Source organism: Narcine bancroftii, chromosome 3 (genome assembly GCF_036971445.1).
Source record: "Narcine bancroftii isolate sNarBan1 chromosome 3, sNarBan1.hap1, whole genome shotgun sequence".
Classification (NCBI taxonomy): Eukaryota; Metazoa; Chordata; class Chondrichthyes; order Torpediniformes; family Narcinidae; genus Narcine; species Narcine bancroftii.
This window is the reverse complement of record NC_091471.1, coordinates 76,073,048-76,094,062: the sequence shown is the minus strand read 5'-3', so window position 1 is coordinate 76,094,062 and position 21,015 is coordinate 76,073,048. Positions and strand designations below refer to the sequence as shown.

The 21,015-nt window shown below is 40.4% G+C and overlaps 1 protein-coding gene across 1 annotated transcript in view; it reads right to left on the bottom strand.

Moving 5' to 3' along the window:
• Positions 1-21,015, bottom strand: part of parp8 (poly (ADP-ribose) polymerase family, member 8) — a 276,468-nt gene that overhangs the window by 75,169 nt on the left and 180,284 nt on the right. The window contains exons 12-13 of the mRNA XM_069923074.1: positions 18,009-18,062; positions 17,830-17,925 (exon numbers count right to left, since the gene is read on the bottom strand). Coding sequence (XP_069779175.1) covers positions 17,830-17,925; positions 18,009-18,062 — 150 coding nt within the window. The remainder of the gene's footprint in view (positions 1-17,829; positions 17,926-18,008; positions 18,063-21,015) is intronic.

Sequence of the window (21,015 nt, the reverse complement as noted above, 5' to 3'; positions counted from 1 at the left end):
TAACTTGGCTTCCTAAATAGCAAAGTAAAAAAAATCAAAAGACATTTGGACAGACAATATGGATGGAAAAGGTTTAAAAGTATAAGCACCAAATGCAGGCAAATAGGACTAGACCAAATTTCCAGTTTGATCAGAATGGGCGAGTCGGGCAAAAGGCCTATTTTGCCCTTTATGACTCTGTATATGAACAGAACCAATGGGTACTATGCCAATAATGAGTACGGTCAGAGGAATTGTTTTTTCTCTGCACTATAAGTTGCTGTAAGGACAATTGCTGCCACTGTGTTGACAAACCCAGCTGCCCTTTCAGACAAGCAAGGAATAATTTTGTAGTTCTTTTGAATGGAAGATTCAAGATTCAAGGTTCCATGCACTGTCACAAAAAATTTGCTCACTTATGTGACAACATTCACCTATTTTTAAAGCCTTCCTGACATAACAAACAACCCAATGTGCTCCTCAGAATTATCAAACAAAAATAACCAGGCAGACCTACATGACATTAAGACAGTTGACCCAAAGCTTGGCCACAGAGGAAGGATTTAACAGTGTCTTTGCAATGCAAAGCGAGGTAACACCGGATCAGAAAAAGAATTCTGAGTTTCAGAGCTCGGGAAGGATAATTAAATCTGGTAATCATCATGGGGTCAGAGTCAGGAGGCAATGGAAGAATGAAGCATTACTTGACACTACCAGAGGAAATGAACAGCCACACTGGGATACAAGGGAAATCCACTATTAATTAACCTTTGCTCCATGTGGGCCATGTTGCTCTCTAGCCATCTGCCAACAGACAAAGCAAGTTAAAAGGACACAAGGATTTAATGTAATTCTCTGTATTAGAACAAATGCACACACAAATTCAGTGAGATGTTGTTTCCTGTCTGAGCCCTTCATCAAGGTACAAGCAAGAAGTAGGAAGGCACCGAAATAAAAGGTGGGGGGAGGAGGGAAGAAAGGGGAGGGGAGGAGTGCTCACCAATAGCATGGTGGATATGGAGACTAGGAGAGGATAAAAAAGCTGAGAAGTGATAAGAGAGGCAGTAAGCTCTCTGAATGTAGGGGACAGAGGGTGGGGAGCTGGAGGAAAGGAGAGAGAGATAGAAGTATAGGGAAAGAGAGAGAGAGGGAGAGAGAGAAAAAAACAGGAGAGAGGCCTAAAGGAAACCAGAGAAGTTAATGCCATTTTAGTTACTCCTTGCATTGAAACAGACACATTGTAAATCCTCCAACCAATTACATTTATGCTTCCTCCCCTGCTTGTCCTTCTTCACAGCACAATGCATCATCCTTTTCACCTTCTGCTCTACCTTCTGCCCTCACATTCTGGTTCCCTGCCAAATGAGCTTAAACTCTCCCCAACTCTTCTAGCAAACCTACCTGCCAGGATATTGGTCCCTCTCCAGTTCAGGTGTAGCCTGTCCTTTTAGCACATGGCAAATTTTCCCCAGAAGAGATCCCAATGATCCACAAATCAGAACCCCTGCCCCCTGCACCAACTCTTCAGACATACATTCATCTGCCATTACTTCCTAATCTTACCCTCATTGGTGCGTGACACCGGCAGTAATCCCGAGATTACCACCCTTGAGGTCCTGCTTCTCAGCTTCTTATCTAACTCCCTGTATTCCCTCTTCAGTACCTCATCCCTGCTCCTATGTCACTGTCATCACATCTGGCTGTTCTCCCTCTTGCTTGAGAAGGGAGGAGGTGTGGGTGCATGTATTGAATTTCCTGTGGCCACAGAGGTAGGTTCTATGGGAGTGAATAGTGGGAAGTTGACGAAGGAGTCAAAGAGGGAGTGGTCCCTGTGAAGGGCGAAGTGGGGAGGAAAAACAAAATTTGACTGGTGGTGGGATCACATTACAGGCGGTGGAATTGGGGAGAATAATGTGTTGGATGCAGAGGCAGGTAGGTTGGTAGATGAAGGCAAAGGAAATCCTGTCCTTGCTGAGTCTCTGGGTAGAGTAGGTCGGGACAGATGTGAAGGAAGTAGAGGAGATGTGGGAAAGGCTGAGTTGATGGCAACAGAGGGGTGGCCACTTTTTTTGATGAAGGAGATATTTCAGATGATCTGGAAAGGAAGACCTCATCTTGGGAGCAACACGTTGGTTATATACCTTTGCTTCAGATGCATGATCTGCCAAGTTTCTCCAGCAGATTTGTGTATGAAGCTACAGTCACAGCATCTGCAGATTTACTTGTTTAACTCATTTGAACTGGTGAATTTTGTCCCAAGCTTCCACGTTGATGAAATTAATATGTAATTTTTATACAGGATTTAGTTTATTTCCAAATTGTGTGAGATTTTAAAGCTGCTGTTAAAGAAGTCACACAATTCCAGACCTGAGTGTCGTGAAAAATACTTTTCCATTAAATAATTCACACCAAGGCTGATACTTTTGAGAAAGGTGAAGCAATGGATGAGCTCATTCTACATGCTTAGTAGCAAAAGCTTAGGGGAGTTCCAACACAAGGTTTGAAGCATAACCACTCAGTTTCTCTTGAACTTTTATTGAACAGGAATTTCTTGAGACTTCATTTTGGAGTACTGTGGACAATTCTGGTTTGCACAGCTAACTAAGGATTAATTTGGACTCAATGTAGCAAGGAATTGCTGGGATGAATAGAGAGATGTTATGAAGATGTTACGAAGTTTAAATGAATGAGAAGTGATCTCTCCAAAACATTTAAGGGATAAATTGCAAGGACTGGCTCCTATATTTCAAAAGAGTTTAATATTTGGGGATATGATCTTCTTATAGAGGATTTGGGACTGAGGGCAGAGAAGAAATTTATGCTGAGGGTCATAATTTTTTAAAAAAATACTCAGACAAGTGTGTTCAATATAAATGTGATTTTATTGTTGAAATGAACCAAGACTCTTACTTGCCATGTAGGTACATAACCAATATTTCAGGCTTGAGACTTCATCAAGGTCAGAGAAAAATGTAGGCAGGTGCCCAAACAAAATGGTGTGGGGGGAGTGGGGGTAATAGGTGGATAAGAAAGGGAGGGGACATCATCAAAGAGGAGTGGGGGGATAAGATGGCTCTGTGAATGGAGAAGGAAGGGGGTACAGAGCTTGGGGAATGAAGACAGGGATAGTGTCATTATCGTGATCATGTTTGCATTGGCACTAGTAAGGCCTTGATTATAGTTACTGTTTAATTAGACTTGGCTGCCAGCAGGAGGCTGACGCAACAGCCAGCAAAAATTCAGTTGACAGTTAATGTGGCTGAAAATTGGAACAGATTTAACCAGTATTTTGGATTGTACTTAGTTGCAGTCAGACTTGTGTGTGGTATTCCAGATAACAGTCTAAGGGAAAGACTGCTAAGGAAGCAAAATGTAGTCCTGAAAAAAGCCATAGCACTCTGTAGAGCTGCAGAAACTATAAAATTGCAGGCAAAAGAGCTGTTCAATAAAACTTGCTGCAACATGGATGCAGTAAGCAAGAACAGACATAAACCATTTATCAAAAAGTGCACCAAAGTGGAAAGAGGGGCGTGGCCAGTGAACAAAAATGAAAGGGATAATCGAAAGCCATGTCATTGATGTGGTACACAACACCTACCAAAAGAGTGTCCAGCATATGGTAAAACATGCTATATGTGCAACAAAAGCAACCATTATGCCCGTTGCTGGAGGAACCAAGTGCAACAAAGCAAGGTTCATGCATTAGATCAGTGGTGCCCAACCTTTTTCTTTCCACTCACATACCACTTTAAGTAATCCCAATACTATTGGTGCTCTGTGATTAGTAAGAGATGGCTTAAGGTGGTATGTGAGTAGGAAGGGAAGGTTGAGAATCACTGCTCTAGACCCAATTGTTACTGAAATATCTTGCTTGAGGAAAATTGTCAGTAGCCATTCCTTTGGCATTATGCAACTGTGCGCATGATGAGTCAATTAGGGACAATTAAAACAGTGGTTTTCAACCTTTTTCTTTCCACCCTTATACCACCTTAAGCAATCCCTTACTAATCACAGAGCACCTATGGCATAGGTAATACTTAAAATGGTATGTGAGTGGAAAGGAAAAGGTTGAGTAGATGGAAGGGAGATAGAGGAATTCTATGTAGATGTTGTGATTGAAAACAAGAAAGATTGGATGTTGACATTAAAAGTGAATGACATATACATTTCAGTTAAATTGGATACTGGAGCACAAATTAATGTAATATCAGAGACTGATTTTAAGAAGATTAGACCCAGACCAAAGATGTATGGATCAAAGGTTAAGGTGAGAGGTTATTCAAGTATCGATATACCAGTGCAAGGAGAATGCATGTGAAACACAAGGACAAAGAGCACATCGTGGAATGAAAGGATGTACAGGCCATACTAGGTTTAACAGCCTGTGAGAAAATGAACCTGGTAAACAGAGTCCTCATTGTGGAAATTGAAGGAGAGATAGTCTATGATGAACTCATGAAGGAGTACAAAGACCTATTTCAGGGTCTAGGCTGCCTTCTAGGAGAACACACAATCAATGTGGATAAACGTGTGCCACCAATAATACATTCATGCAGAAATGTTCCATTTGCGCTTCAAAATCAATTAAAGGTGGAGTTGAACAGGATGGAAAGCCTGAACGTGATTCAGAAGATAGATGAGCCAACAGAATGCATGAGTTCACTCGTTGTTGTGGACAAAAAGAATGAAAAGCTTAGAATTTGCTTGGATCCAAGAGATCTAAACAGAGAAATAAAGAGAGAACACATTAAGCTTCTGACGTGTGAAGTAATTATGTCAAAGTTTGCAAATGCAAAATTTTTCAGGAAGTTAGATGCATCATCAGGATTTTGGCAGTTGAAATTGGATGAAGCAAGTTCAAGAGTGTGCATGTTTAATAGTCCATTTGGCAGATACAGATTCCTAAGGTTACCATTCGGAATTGCCTCAGCTCCTGAAGTGTATCACACAACTATCCATATGGTCTATGAGCAGCTGAACAGAGTTGATACCTCTATGAATGACATCATAGTTTGGGGAACCATGAGAATGGAGCATGATGAGAGACTAAGGAAAGTCCTGGAAGCAACAAGGAAAGCAAACCTGAGGCTGAATAGAGAGAAATGCCAACTTGGGGTGACAGAACTAACATTTGTAGGAGATATCATTGGCAGTGAGGGCATCAGACCAGATCCCAGAAAGGTGTTCACCATTGGGAACATGCCAAGGCCACAATGTAAAAAGGACGTACAGAGGTTTCATGGAATAATCAACTATATGGGTAAATTGATATTCAACCTCTCAGAAAAGATGGCTCCATTGAGGATACGAACAGAAAAGAACATTGAATGGGAGTGGGATCATGACCATGAAAAGTCATGGAGCGAAATAAAGAAACTGTTCACAGAGGATGAGATTTTATGACCCAGTGAAACCCATCAAGATATCATCAGATGCATCACATAGTGGGCTCAGTGCAGTTCTTCTGCAAAAATATGATGACTGGCAACCTATTGTGTATGCATCACGCTCAATGAGACGCGGAGATGCGATACGTTCAAATTGAAAAGGAGCTGCTCAGCATCACATGTGAAAAATGTCATCAGTTTGTATCAGCACAAACAATCAGTGTAGAGATTGACCATAAGCCCTTGATTGTATTGTTCAAAAAGCCATTAAATGAATGCCTACTTAGAATACAAAGAATGATGATTAGGCTGCAATGCTATACACTGAATGTTGGTGTACACTCCAGGTTAGCTAATGTATACAGCAGACACGTTGTCTAGAGCTGTTGACATGAGAGAGCCTGCAAACACCAAACTGGATGAAGACATGAATGCCTTCGTGAACATGATCACAAGTGCACTGCCCATATCAGATGCAAAAATGGAGCTCATAAAGTCAGAGACAAGCAAAGATGAAACACTGAGAGACAATTGAGAAAAAACATCTTGGATGGATGGCCCAACATGAAACAGGACTGCTCACCTGATGTTTCAGAGTATTGGAACTGCAGGGTGGAACTATCAGTGGCTGAAGACATCATCTACAAAGGAAGTAAAATCCTTATTCCAAAGAGTCTGAGAAAAGAGATTCCAAAAAAGGATCCAGAGAGGGCATCTCGGAATCAAAAAGTGTAAGAAAAGAGCACAAGAAGTGATGTCCTGGCAATCAGAAGTGTCAAACTGTACAATATGCCAGAAATATCAAGCAAGCAATCCTGCAGAACCACTAAAGCCACACCCAGCACTATACAGACCTTACCAGAAGGTAGACACTGACCTATTCGAATGTCAAGGGAAGGATTATCTTGTAGTCACAGACTATTACTCCTTGTATCCAGAGGTGTGTAAACTGAACACCACCACTGCAGATACTATAATAACAGATATGAAAGCCATATTCTCCAGACATGGCATGATATGCGAGCTCTTCACAGACAATGAATTAAAAGTTCCAACATTTTGCCAAAGTGTGGGACTTTGTACATACCACATCAAGTCCTCATTTTCCACAGTCCAGTGGTCTAGTAGAAAAATTGGTACAGATTATGAAAAGACTGGTGAACAAGGCAAAAGACAGTGGAACAGACTTCTACCAGAGCATGCTCGTATACCGCACAATGTCTCTCGAATGTGCTATGTCACCAGCACAACTTCTTATGGGATGTAGGCTAAGATCAAACCTACCCATCCAGGAAAACCTCCTAAAAACAAAATAGGGGGAGAAAGTGAGGAAGTTCAAAGAACAATAGAAAGAATAGCAAAAGTATTACTTTGACAGAGGAACAAAAATCCTACTGGAACTCTACACTGGTGACCAAGTATGGCTAAAAGTCAAAACAAACTTATGGACTCATAGTGAAGTCCTGCAAAGAACTCATTGAAACCTTCAAATGGGACCAGGCACAGTAGATGGAAAGACAGATACTTTTGAACAACCTAAATACACAGCTAAGAAGACATCATTTGAGGCAACCACTCAGATTCAAGGATAATTTGTCGGGAGATCATCAAGACACATGAATCCTCCTAATAGACTGATAGAGCAAATTTAAAGAATCCTGTTATAGAATGAAGTGCTATTTTATTCACTCTCCAAGTTTTAATGTATGTAAATGTGAACACAGGAAACAAGTTTAAAAAATTTTGATAATAATGAAAATGTAAGTTCCTGGTGTTAAAGTTAAAATTGTAGAGTTATAAAAAAACACGTTAGTTAAAAGTAAGTTGAGCTGTAATTATAGTGATCATGTTTGCATGGCCACTGGCAAGGTTTTGATTATAGTTCCCATTTGATTAGACTTGGCTGCCAGCAGGGGCTGACACAGAACAGGAGACTACAGTATGTTAGATCTGGAATGGAGGCTTGCAGCCTCATGGCATGCCTTATGGTGCTATTTACATCAACCTTAAAATAAAAAAAAAACCTTTTCCTTCATCCATGCATTGCCTAAGAACTCACACAGATGAATACAAGATGAAACAGATAGGGAAGAGAGGTTTAATGGGGAAGTAGGCTAGCGGAAACTATAGAAGTTGATGTTAATGCCATCCAGTTGCTGAATGCCTATTTGGAATATGGTGATGGTCCTCCAACTTATGGGTGGCCTTGGTTTGACAGTACATGAAGCCATGGACCGACATGTCAGCACAGGGATAGGGTGCAGAACTGAAATGGTTAACCAGTGTGAGATCTCCGTCATTGATGCAGACAGAGCAAAAGTGCTCGCCAAGCAATCTCCCATTCTCCATTCCATATCTCCTATGGAGTGAAGGCCTATATCTTTGCTCTTAAAAAAAAATTACATTCGAATGACTACAATCACTAAACTCACCCTGTACTTTTTCAGAAATAGTATTGTGTGAAGACACACGACAAAATGAAAATGCTGGGTGATTAGTTCTTTTATTCTAGGATTTTTATATTGACTGAAAATAATCATTACTGTCAACCCATCAGGAGAACATTTTATATTTTGCATCTCATGTACAGTTGTGTATTTTTCTGGAAGAAAAAAGATTTCTAAAGAAATCTGAGAGTTAGAGTGATGTATATTTAGCTACGTTACATGTAAATGTAGGAGTGGTGGGTGGTTATGGATGAGGGAGGAAGTAGAGGATTTTTCAGTGTATTTAGGTGAACATGGCCTGTTTCCACTCCATAAATGGTTATATGGTTATTTGCAACATGAGTAAATAAAGCACTCATGGAACAGTAATTTTGAATTAAACTTGAATTATTTACAGTCACTTTTGTCTAGGTGCTGATATAATTGGTTGCCTTCATTTGAACATAGGTCATCTGCCTTTTAATAAGATTTGGCTGATCTGGCTGAGGACTCAGCCCACTTACCCATGAGAGGCTTTGATAGGATGAAATGCATGAGGGAACAGGTGTTTAAGGTGAGCGAGAGGATGGTTTTAGAAATGCGTGGGCAAATGTTTTGTCGAAAAGGTGCTGCGTGCTGGAAATAGGCTGCCAGGAGCAGTGGTGGAGGCTGATGCAATAGCATTTAAGTGGCTCTAGATAGATGTGAAAATGAAGGGGATGGAGGGGTATCTATTAAGTGTAAGCAGCAGAGTTTTAGTTTGATTTGGACATTATGTTTGGCACATAATTCCAGTGCTGTACTGTTCTATGTAAATATGTACCTAATGAGGCAGCATCTACTGCTTTATTGGGGAGAGAATTCCACAGATTCATTACTCCCTGGGAGAAGTGATTCCTCCTCATCACTCTCTTAAATCAGCTCCCTAAATCATGCAACTATGCCCCCTAGTTCTGGTCTCAACTGTCAATGGAAACAAGCTCCCTTCATTTATCTTATCTATATCTTCAATAATTTTATATGTATCTGTAAGATCCCCTCCCTTCATCAATGTAAACTCTCCTCATAAGCTAACCTCCTCATTTCCTAAGTCAACCTAATGAACCTCCTCTTCATTCCATGCAAAGCCAGTATATCCTTTCTCAGGTCAGGAGTACAGAACTGCACACTACTTCAGGTGCAGTCTCACCAGTAATTCAATCCCTTGAGCAACGAAGGACAACGTTTAATGTCTCTTGTTGAACCCATAAACCAACCTTCTGTGATCCACGTATAAGCAGAACCAGAAAAGAGAATAAACAATTGGGGTCAATTTCCCACACCCCATCAGATCGCAGAATCGGAATGGGCTCCACAACTACTGCTCCAAAACTATTTCCTGGCATAGCATAGTAAAGCTGAACAAGGGCAGAGTAAATGGAGATGTGATACCTTCGCAAACTCTTACCACCCTGAGATAAATTCAGATTCCAGCATGGCGTCCCATGTATTTGTCCCACAGTGTAAGAATCATTTTTGACAAGTGCTGGAGAAACTCAGCAGGTCATGCAGCATTCTTTATGTTTCAAACATATGCAACCAACATTTTGGGCCTGAGCCCTTCATCAATATCTTTAATTTAATGATGATGAAACTTTTTATTGGCATTATGCTGGTATACCAGCCAATAAAACATGATTAGCATCGACCAGAATATAAAATAGAATACAATACAACAAATATATACAATAAAAAAAACACACAACAGACCATATACAATAAGACCGCAAAAATCTAAAATAAACTGTTTTAAAAAAGATGACTGAATCTGAAATATAAGTGCAGCTCAACACCGTATTTAACATGATCACGGTTTCATGAAAAAAGCTCTTTTTAAGTCTGGTAGTTCTCGAGCGAAGGCTCTTACAGTGTCTGCCCGATGATAGGAGAGTAAATAGTTCGTGGTTAGGGTGTGCTACGGCTTTAATGATATTCCTCGTCCTGTCCAAACATGATCCCCTACAGACAGATTGCAATTACATTCCAATAATCCATTGGGCAGTTTTCACTACCCACTGGAGTATCTTCCTGTTTTCTGCAGAACAATTCCTGTACCACGCTGAAATACTGTATGGCAGCGCACTCTCAATAGTACATCTATAGAAATCCAGTAGTATCCTAGGGTGGAGGTGTAACTCCTCATACGTCTCAAAAAATGAAGATGTTATTGTGTCTTTTTGATCAACATTGATGAATTCAAAGATCACTGGAGATCATCAGAGATATGGAATCCCCAGGAATTTGAAGCTCTGTAAATGCCCCACCACCACTCCATTAATGAAATCGGTAAGTGCATATGGCTTCCCGTCCATCTAAAATCCATAATGATATCTTTTGTCTTTTGGGTATTGAGTAACATATTGTTCTCAGCACACCACAAGGCTAGGTGCTGAACCTCACCCTTATATGCCATTTCATTGTCCCCTGTGATCAGGCCTACCACCGTGATGTTATCCGCAAACTTTATAATCAAGCTTGAATTGTACATAGGGAACACAGTCAGAGGTAAAGATAGAATACAAAAGGGGGCTCAGCATGCAACCCTGGAGCGTTCATGCTGTAGGAAAGAATATTGCCCAACCTAACAGACTGGGGTCTGTTAATAAGGAAATCCAGAATTCAATTACTAAAGGATGAGCTGATACCATACGACATAGTTTAGTTATCAGTTTTGATGGTATAGCAGGGTTGAAAGCTGAACTATAATCAATAAATAATAATCTTACATAAGAGTCCAGACTACCGAGGTGAGTCATTAGAGAGTAGAACTGTTGAAATGGCATCCTCTGTCGATCTATTAGCACAGTAGGAAAATTAATGTTGATCCATAGTGGCAGACAAACAAGATTTCAGATAAGATAAATCCAACCTTTCAAAACATTTTGCGAGGATGGGAGTAAGTGCATCAGGACGGTCGTCATCCAGACTCATAGCGGTAGAGTGCTTTGGCACAGGCACGATTGTAGCCATTTTCAAACTTGTTAGAACCACAGCCTTGGCCAAGGACAGATTAAAAATATCTATAAAAAAACAACTCTGCTAACTGATCTGCACAAGTTCTCAACACTCGATCAGGAATGTCATCCGGTTTGGCTGTCTTCTGTACATGGACAATTAGGTTTCAAACTTTTCAAATGAATCTGAATACATTCAAAACCGTGAATAACAAACTTCAAGTTTTTTTATTCATTTCTGTAGGACATAAGTAATTTCTTTACAGAAATTTTCAAGTTTGCAAAGAAATACCAAAAGCATACAAAAGGCTTGAGGAAAAGTTTCTTCTGGTTGAAAAATGCTCATCAATTCATAAACATTACAAAAGATGTCCTTAGAATGTCCTTAGTGGAATTGTGACATATTTCTTTGGAATGCTTTACTTAAGGATGGAAAATGTATGAAGTATTTTGGTTACATTTATTTACCATAAGGAACAGTTTTCTCAGCAAACTGAATAAATCTGTAAGGATTTAATTGAGATACAGTATCTTAACCCTCATGGTTGGAACTAAGATTAAACCAAAAGGTCAGGTCAAATTACTAAACAAAACATTAAAGTTTCTCATCTGATGACCATCTCAATGTTTTATTGTGAGAATAGAAGCTTTTGGTCAATAGAATAAAACAAGCAGCTGCAAATAACTACTAATTAGAGTTGCAACCACAGATGTTATGCTTGTTACCCTTGCCCACCTGGATCACAGCGATGTACCCTTGAAAAATTGAGTTTGTGGCGTCATTTTTTTTCCTAACAATGCTGCCATAAGTGAAGCTGTGTTCTGAACTGTAAACACAAGTGGCTAAGTTAAGGCATTGCTTTGAAGGTCACCATTTCCATTTCTTTCTTTTCTTTGGCTTGGCTTCGCGGACGAAGATTTATGGAGGGGTATGTCCACGTCTGCTGCAGGCTCATTGGTGACTGACAAGTCCGATGCGGGACAGGCAGGCACGGTTGCAGCAGTTGCAAGGGAAAATTGGTGGGTTGGGGTTGGGTGTTGGGTTTTTCCTCATTTGTCTTTTGTCAGTGAGGTGGGCTCTGTGGTCTTCTTCAAAGGAGGTTGCTGCCCACCAAACTGTGAGGCGCCAAGATGCACGACTGGAGGCGAGATCAGCCTACTGGCGGTGGTCAATGTGGCAGGCACCAAGAGATTTCTTTAAGCAGTCCTTGTACCTCTTCTTTGGTGCACCTCTGTCTCGGTGGCCAGTGGAGAGCTACACCCATACATTCAGCATAGAGGGGGTGAGGGGATACTTATCTGGGGAAGTTTTCAAGGTCAAGGGAGTTTTAAATGACAGACTCGTGATTTTAAATCTAATGAACTTTGTGTCAAATAATCTAGATCATTGAGTAAAAGGTGTTTTGGGTGAGTAGAATGTAATGTACATGACATTTTTGAAAAAAATATGATTTATAAAAGAAGACCCTGAGAACATTGAAAGCATGAATATGAGCTTCAACAGCAGGAGATAAGAGAAGGGTTGAAAGAAGTAGAGAGAAGGAGGAAGGAATATACGAGTCAGAAACTCAGCTGAAAATTGTGAACAACATACCATCACTGAAAGAGCTGGGTAGAAAGGTGGAACAGGGTACAAGGTACAAAGTCTCCAGTGATCACCTCTTTCCCTTAATAATATTTAGAAGGAGAAAGAGAATCTTATGAAAGATTGGATGCTGGGCAAACAGATTGACTGCATAATGGTGGTAGAATGATCAAAAGAATGTCGCCAGCACACACATGGAAGGACATCCTACTTCCACAGCAGATGTTGCAAAAGACAAAAATCAGCTGAGGGAGGTAAAAGGAAGAGTTCCAGAAACAGGCACTTCATCACTCTTGACTTGCTGTTGACTTATTTATATAATTGATACTACAGCTGCTGGAAGTAATCTAACTGATGGATGGTTTTCACGTTAGCCCTGGGCCTAAGATCAATTCCTTAAGTTTGTCTGTTCTTCAATGTGCTAGCTTGTAGCTCGTGAAATGCACTCTTGCTGCAGCAAGTCCTGGGAGTCTCTTGATCTGGCAAGTGCGATGAATGGCTCAGCATGGGCGACAACAGCCTCTCAGGTTTGGTAGATTTTTAAAGACAGAAGCAGATGTTAGTGGGGTTTGAAGCTCTTGACAAATACAGTAAAAAGGCAATGGAATCAGATATCTGTGGTGGGCTGCACCAGGGTCAGGAAGAAGAACCTACATGTAATGCCTGAAGAAGTTTAATGATCTCGCAAGAATGGTCAATGTCAATTTTTTTCATGTCATATCCAAATAACTGCACCACTAGCTTCAGGCACTGCAGAATTCACTGTACAACCGTCATTCACCCACAGTTTCAGTTGTCCCTGAGACATGTGTGTTTTATTTTACCATTGCATATCTTATACTCAGATTTGACAGCTTGCAAACACTGACAGGTATTCAGCTGTGACATTATATCATAGAATTTTACAAAACTCATTGATGCATTTGGAGGATGTGGTGGCCAGAACACAGAAGGCAGCAGCAACTACAGAAGGGACTGATAGATTTATAAACATATTCCAGTCCCCTTGCAATACTGTTATTCTTACTCCATTCTGTTTTCAGATAGTCAAGAGATGCAAACTTCTTGGAGAATGGAGTAATGTGGAGAGAGGGGCCTGCACCCACCATTGAATAATCAAAGCACACACAGAGGCTTTTCATCCCATTATTCTTTCTTGGCAATCATCAGAAATTTGGGGTGACTTCCTTCCTCTCTGGTTTTGAGACCTCTGAGATGCAGGTGAGGCTAAAATCGGAACCCATATTCTTTCACAGATTGGTCAGGAGGTGCCTGATGGGATGAGAATGCGAAGGGATCATTCGTGAAGTGGTGCTTTCTTTCCATTGCTTCTGCTGACCCTCTGCGGGTTCCCCGTGCATGGATTTGAAGTTTTTATTACCGTCCCAATAGCTCCTTATCCACTTTGATTCCGGGCTCGAGATTCCCCAGTGTCAATGGGAATGTTCCATTTCTTTAAGAAAGCTCTGAGATCATTTGCAATTCTTTTCATCTGGTAATGTCTTCTTGAGAGAGAGCTTGGAATTAAAGTGCCTATTTAGTGTGTCAGGCATAAAAATGACATAGACTGTTCAACAGAGCCAATTAAGTTTTACTTAGAACCTCAACATTGTGGATGTTGGCTTGGAAGAGGATAATACATTAGTTTTCTTTGCTTTTCTGGTGAATGAGGAAATAGCATTGGTGATTATTTTTTCCCAGAGACATGAGCTGCCTTCTGACAGTAATTCAAATCTCAGAAACATAAAGGACAAAGGTCCTCAACTTGCCTGCTACAGATGTACCACATCACCATCCAACAATAAAGGTTCAAACCTATGCCCCATAAAAGATGGACCACATCCCATATCTTGGATAATACCTACCATCAAAGATAGACATTGATAATCAAATCTACGAGTGCCTTCAAAAGCTTTTGGTTGAGCACAACATATATGGTCTACTGCGCATCAATGATCCCAACTCTCCAATATCCATGAAGCTAATGCTGCTTTGCTACACTGGTGAACAAATATTCTACTGCAGACCTCCAGCATTGAACTAAAGGAGACCTTTTTGCCCCGCATATCCACTGAAACACTAAAGAGCTCACCAACTTGAATCCTCTTGCTTTGTATCAAGGAAATCTGTCCCTTCCAGCCAGACTTTATATCTTCTATACACACTTTGATGAGAAGAACAAGATGACACCAAATAAAGCTCCATGTTCCCCTGATAATGAGCCCTCTCCATAGCCGTGGCTGAGGTGAGGAAAACTCTATCCAAGGTAAACCCACACAAGGCGGCAGACCAGACAACATATCAGGTTGGGTACTGAAAGACTGCACAGACCAATTGATGGAGGTCTTTGTGGACATCTTCAACATCTCACTGCAGCAGTTCATCCTTCCTGCAGTGCTCAAGACAGCCACCATCATCTTGGTACCCAAGAGGGTGACTATAACAGGCTCCAATGACTACTGCCCTGTGGCACTGACCTCCACCATTATGAAATGCTTTGAGCATTTGGTCATGGAATACATCAAAGCACACCTCCCAGAGATGCTGGACCCATTTCAATTTGCCTAAAGAAAAAAACATTCTACAGACAATGCGTTGTCACTTCACTTTGCCTTGGCCCACCTGGGGAATGATGCCATATATGCCAGTCTGCTGTTCATTAACTTCAGTTCAGCATTTAATATGATCATTCCCCAGAGGCTGATGGAGAAGCTGTTCTTGCTGGGATTCAACACCCCTCTCTATAACTGGATCCTGGACTTCCTAACAATAGCAGAACATCGAGCACTGTCTCACTGAGCACTGGCACACCTCAAGGCTGTGTACTCAGTCTTCTCCTGTTCACGCTACTGACCCACAACTGCATCTTCAGATCCATCTCCATCAAGTTTGCAGATGACACAACAGCAGTTGGCTTCATCAGCAACAACGATGAGTCACACTACAGAGAAAAGGTGGAAAATCTCGTGAAATGTTGTGAGAGGAACAACCTGAGTCTTAATGTGAACAAGACAAAGGAGATGATTGTGGACTTCAAGAGACCCAGAAATGACCTCCCTCCATTATACATCAACAAATCTATAGTAGAGAAAGTGGAGACTTCCTTGGAGTTCACTTAACTAGTGCCCTATTATGGACACTCAACATCTCCTCACTTGTTAGGAAGACGCAACAGCACTTCCTGAGAAGACTGAAGCAGGAAAGGCTACCGGCTACCATTATATCAACCTTCCATAGGAGCTCTATCGAGAGCATCCTGGCCATTTGCGGCATAATGTGATACGATTGATGCAGAGAAATGGATCGGAGGTCAATCCACAGGACCATAAGAGTGGCAGAGAGGATCACTGGAGTCTCCCTTCCCCCCCGTCAACTTGATCTACTGGGATTGTTGTCTGAAAAGGGTGCACAAAATTATTGAGGACTCCTTCCACCCAGCAGCCACGATCTTTCAGCTGCTCCCACTGAGGAAGAGATAAGAGCCAACACCACAGGCTGAGGAACAGCTTTTTCCCATGGCTAGTGAGAATGCTGAATGACCAAAGGAACTGCTCACATTGACCATCTGAGATTCTAGTATGTATAAAACAACATTTATTTATTTATTCATTCAATGAAATACTTGTCCTGCATAAGTATTGTTTGGCAGGATGTGTGTTATGACTGGTTGCGTTTATGCATATTTTGCAATGAGGACTGGTGGACGCTGTTTCGTTGGGTTGTACTTGTACAATCAGATGACAAATAACTTGACTTGAATAACTCTGAGGACATTCTTTATAGCCTCATGAACCTTCCAAAGAGCAATCAGTACTAAATGAAGACTGCAGCAAAATAGAAATTATTGGTAAATAATAGAAAAAAAATCAATGACTGCATTTAAACTTTAGTAGAAACAACATAATCAATATTAATAATTCACTCTTATTTATTTGATCACACAAAATTGTAGTGTGTTCTGAACCTGGACCACTTTGATGAATACCTTGATACCTTGATGAAGGCCTCAAGCCCAAAAAATTGGCTATGCATCTTTATTTTGGCTGTATAAAGACCCTGTTTAACCGACTAAGTTTCTCCAGCATTCACCCACATGTTTTCTTTTCCTGGATTCAGAGGGCCAGACAAACTGAATCCCCTCTCTTTCCCCCACAACCCAGCTATTCCTATCTGTAATATTAGTTGTTCTACTTCAAGCTAATTGTATTGCTTTCAGGAACTTTGAGTGGGAGAGTCTCCAGAAGCAATTTAGAAGAAGATCTTCACCAGGTGTGCATTAAAGCTTACACTTAATTCAGGAGTAATTGAAGAGTCTGCATCAATGATTACAGTCCTGTATTGCAATAAGGTGAAACTAATGGGATCAATGACAGAATCTACGTGGCATGAAATGGGCACTGGTAGAAGAGCTATCTGTTGCATGTACACTATTAGCCTACAAACACTGAGGAGTATTTGCTGGAAAATTACAACATATATTAAAAAAAACTATAGTGGTTTAATAATGGAGAACTTAAAACAATACCTAGCAGAAGGGAAAAAGTCCTTTACCTGAGATTTGGACATCATTTAAACATCCAGCACTTCAGCCTGTTCCTAATTGTTGGTAAGAAGGTGAGGGTGAACTACGTTTATGAAATGTGATCAATTATAGGACAAACAGAGTGAGGAAGCCTGAACTGTGACGTTCTTGACTTGTGTCTTTACAGGCAATTAGGACTTGAGCACTTGGAACAAGGATCCCTGACTATCATCTGATTTGGAGCAATTATGGAAAAAGACAAGCAATGATGAAACACCAACAATCGCTCAGCTGGAGTTTAGGTTCAGAGGTCATTAGCTAGTTCGACAAAAAAGTAGTAACTTATCCATATTGATTCTGGGGAAGTAAGAGTTTGAGTGGATGAGACAAAAATTTGAATGATGTGTTCAAAATAGCAGTTGCTGTAGTGACCTTGAAACCCTTGTCTGAAAGGGTGATAGATTCAAATGTAGTTTTCAAAAGGGATATAGATATTTGTTTGAATGGAATAAATTGCAAGACTATGGGAAAGAGATGGGTCAGGAGGAATGAGGGGGTGGGGAAACAAACAGAACATTTGTAACTCAAAAGCTGAGGCAAGCATGAAGGACGTATAATTCCCTGAATTTATTATTCTAATCAATATAATTTGACATTTTGATCAAAATATGACATCTAAGTCAGCATGAGGGAAACAAAAAATCTGCAAATGCTGTGATTGTAGTAAATACACAAAAGTGCTGGCAGGTCCAACAGCATCCATATGAAACCCATAAAATACCTCAAAACATATTGCATCCTGTCATCAGTCAATCAATACTCATTTCATGTTCAGCCAGTTAGCATAAAGTTTCCATAATCCATTCACTTCTTCTTTTTCATTCGCCTGAACCGGCCTGGTTGTGTTTATAGTAAATGGAATAAGAGTTCCACTCACCCGGAGCATCGGTCCATTCTGAAAGACATGGGGTTCATCACACACCACGCAGTATTCATTGAGGACTGGTATCCGCTGCTCTGCGTATTCAATGGTCTGCACAGAATAAAGTTTGGTTAATTGTGAAAAAGTAAGAGGCTGGTTAATGTTCGAAGTAGTAATTCTGAGAAGCTCCTTACCTGCACAAGAAACCCATGCTCCTTTGATACCAGTGTTTTCACATTAAAGCCAGACTAATAGGACACAGGAATGAAAACAGAACAATAAATGTAATTATTAAATTCAACAGCAATCAACTCAACAGCAAGTTACATTTCTCAGAGCATCAGGAAAAGCCCCGTCTTTTCTTCATCTATCATTATTAAAGGAACCATACAGTATATCATTATTGGAAGTTACTTGCATTAGACAGATCTCACAATCAAAATCCTTTCAGAAGCATAATTAGAAAATGTTTGCTAACATGTTTTTTTTTGGATTTTATTTATTTTTAATGCCAAAAAAAACTATATCTTCAAAAACTTTATTCGGGAAATGGAATCTTTTGCTTTCCAAAGGTTAAGCTAATACAGCAGCCATTTTGACACTCTCTCACTATCCTATCCTGACTCAAAACATCTTTTCTCCTTAATACCTTCCTTCACCAAGTCCAGAACCTGCTGCTGTCTGTAATAGGTAGAGACTAGAATATTTACCATGGGAGATACAACTGGGATAAAATGTGTGGGGACAGACAAGAAATGTTTTTAAATGCAACTTGAAAGTACAGTGTTTCTGGCAAAAGAAAAAGACTGGAGAGTGAGCAAGGGATATCATCCCACCTATTCTACAGCATTCAGTGTGGCCTCCTCTACAGTACTTAGACTAACAGAGACTGGATGGCTACTTCGCCGAATGGCTGTGCTCTCCAGCAGCCAATCATTTTAATTCCCCCAACAACTGCCACACAGGTTTGTCTGTCCTAAGCCCCTCCCTAGCTTCTTTTCCCCTTCAGATACAAAATATCACCCTCTTTTGACATTAGTTTTGATAAAGGGTGCTGATCTAATACATTTCTGCCCCTGTGAGTTCCTCCAGTAGCTCACAGCGATTTTTCCATCAACCTCACATCACAAATATTCAGGTGCATCTCCGGAGCACATGATGGAGTTTCAGAAAGTTTGGCCTGAAGCAGCTGATTGTGGCCAAAACAGGACCCCTATCTGCTCAAAAAGACCATTACAGATTTAAAAAATCAAAGCTTGCATGGGAAGAGACAGACTTGCAGCTTTCTGATTTAAAGCTATTAGAATCAACTGGTGCTGGTGTTGACTCATCAGGTCAAGAGGTAATTTCAACCATGTACTTCCTTCAGTTAGTTTGAAAAATCTCAGCTGTTGACATAGGCAGCAATTTTATCAGAAATATTGTGAGGACTTCATTGAATAAAAAGTAAATTTAAAGGATGAAATCATTGAGGTGTTTATAATATAGAAAACAATATAACATAAAATAACAATATTGCAGGAAGTTCAGAGGGTTTTTTAATCTGTATTTATTTATCAGGATCTAAGCATTCGTGGCAAGCCCACTTATATTGCCTCTGTGTAATTTCATGAGGCAGATGTTATTGAGCTGCATCTTGAACCACTTTAGTCATGGAGTCATAGTGACATAAAAAAAGCCTCTGGCTACTGAGTCCACACTTGGTATTAAGGACCTGTTTGCATTTATCCTATGTTAATCTCTTTATTTTTACTTTACTCACATTGTCATCAGCTTCCCCCAGTTTCTACCACTTATCTTCAGAGGAGGTGCAGATTACAGTTGGCAATCAATCATCCTACTGATCTGCACATATGTTAAGATGTAGAAGGAAACCGGAGCACTCCAAGGAAATCTTTGCAGTCTAAGGGAGGACATGCAATCTTCATATAGACTGAATCAGAGATCAGGACATCAACTTCACTTGCTATGAAACTGTGCCTTCAGTCCTTTGGGTAAAGGTACACACACCATCATTGTTGGGAGGGAATTCCAGGATTTACACCCAAAGATGATAGAGAAACAGCAATATATTTCTAGATCTTGGAGGAATCTATAGGTATGCTGTTCCCATGCATCTGCTCTTTTTCTGGTGATTGAGGGTACAAGTATGGGAGGTACTTTGGATCAGCTGAGACAATAACTACAGGGCATTTATTTTAAGATGGCGCACATTGAATCCACTATGCACTGATGGTATAGGAAGTAAACGATTATGGTTATGGATGGGGTGCCAATAAAATGTGGTTCTTTGTCCTGCCACGTTTTTAAAAAAGTTATTGGAACTGCACTCATTAAAGCAAGCACAGGGTAACCTTATAAAAAAGTTATTGGAACTGCACTCATTAAAGCAAGCACAGGGTAAGCATCACTCTCCTGACGTGCTCTATGGATGGTGAGAGGCTTTGGGATGGCTAGTTGATAACACTCTGGGTCGAAATGGCTAATTATAACAATGCTGCCAACATTTTCAGCTGACCATTTACTCAAAAATTGCCTGCATCCTTTAAATTCATTAATGGTCAGAGCAACTGAAGAAAAATCTACACTGCCCTTAACTGAAGATCCCAATATGAAAAAAAAGGCAGCTTCAATGAAAATAAATTGCCATTGTGTTTTAAAACTATAACACTTGTTATTTTTGTGGATATTTCAAGTGTGCTGTAGTCAGAGCTCCAATGATCTGGTCCAAGACTGAACAGATGGGAAGTTGATGTTTTAGTCTCTCAATCAGTGCTCATTGCTGCAAACATATGCCCCTGCAGAGTCAACAAGTATTTGCAGTGTTGCTGAATGTATGCACAGCATTTTACCCAGTGGTTTCTGTGAGACCAACCAATAACGATGCTGTTGCAGAATGACAACACCACAACAATAATTTTCAGTTATGTAGCATTAGTTTAAGGTAGCGAAATGTCCTAGGGTGATTAACATGAGGTGTAATCAAACAAGAATTGACACTGTGTCTGAAAAACAAACTGAGGCAAATGATCGAGGCCTAATTCAAAGGCTGGGTTGGAGTGCTGGAGGAGATCTCAGAGGGGAGATGGAGTCCATGGAGAAACTTGTAAACATTCTGAGGTGAGAGTTTTTTTAAAAATGTTGTTTAACCAGTCAAAGTAGGTTGACGTGTCCAGCTAAGGAAAATAACTCACTGGAGGA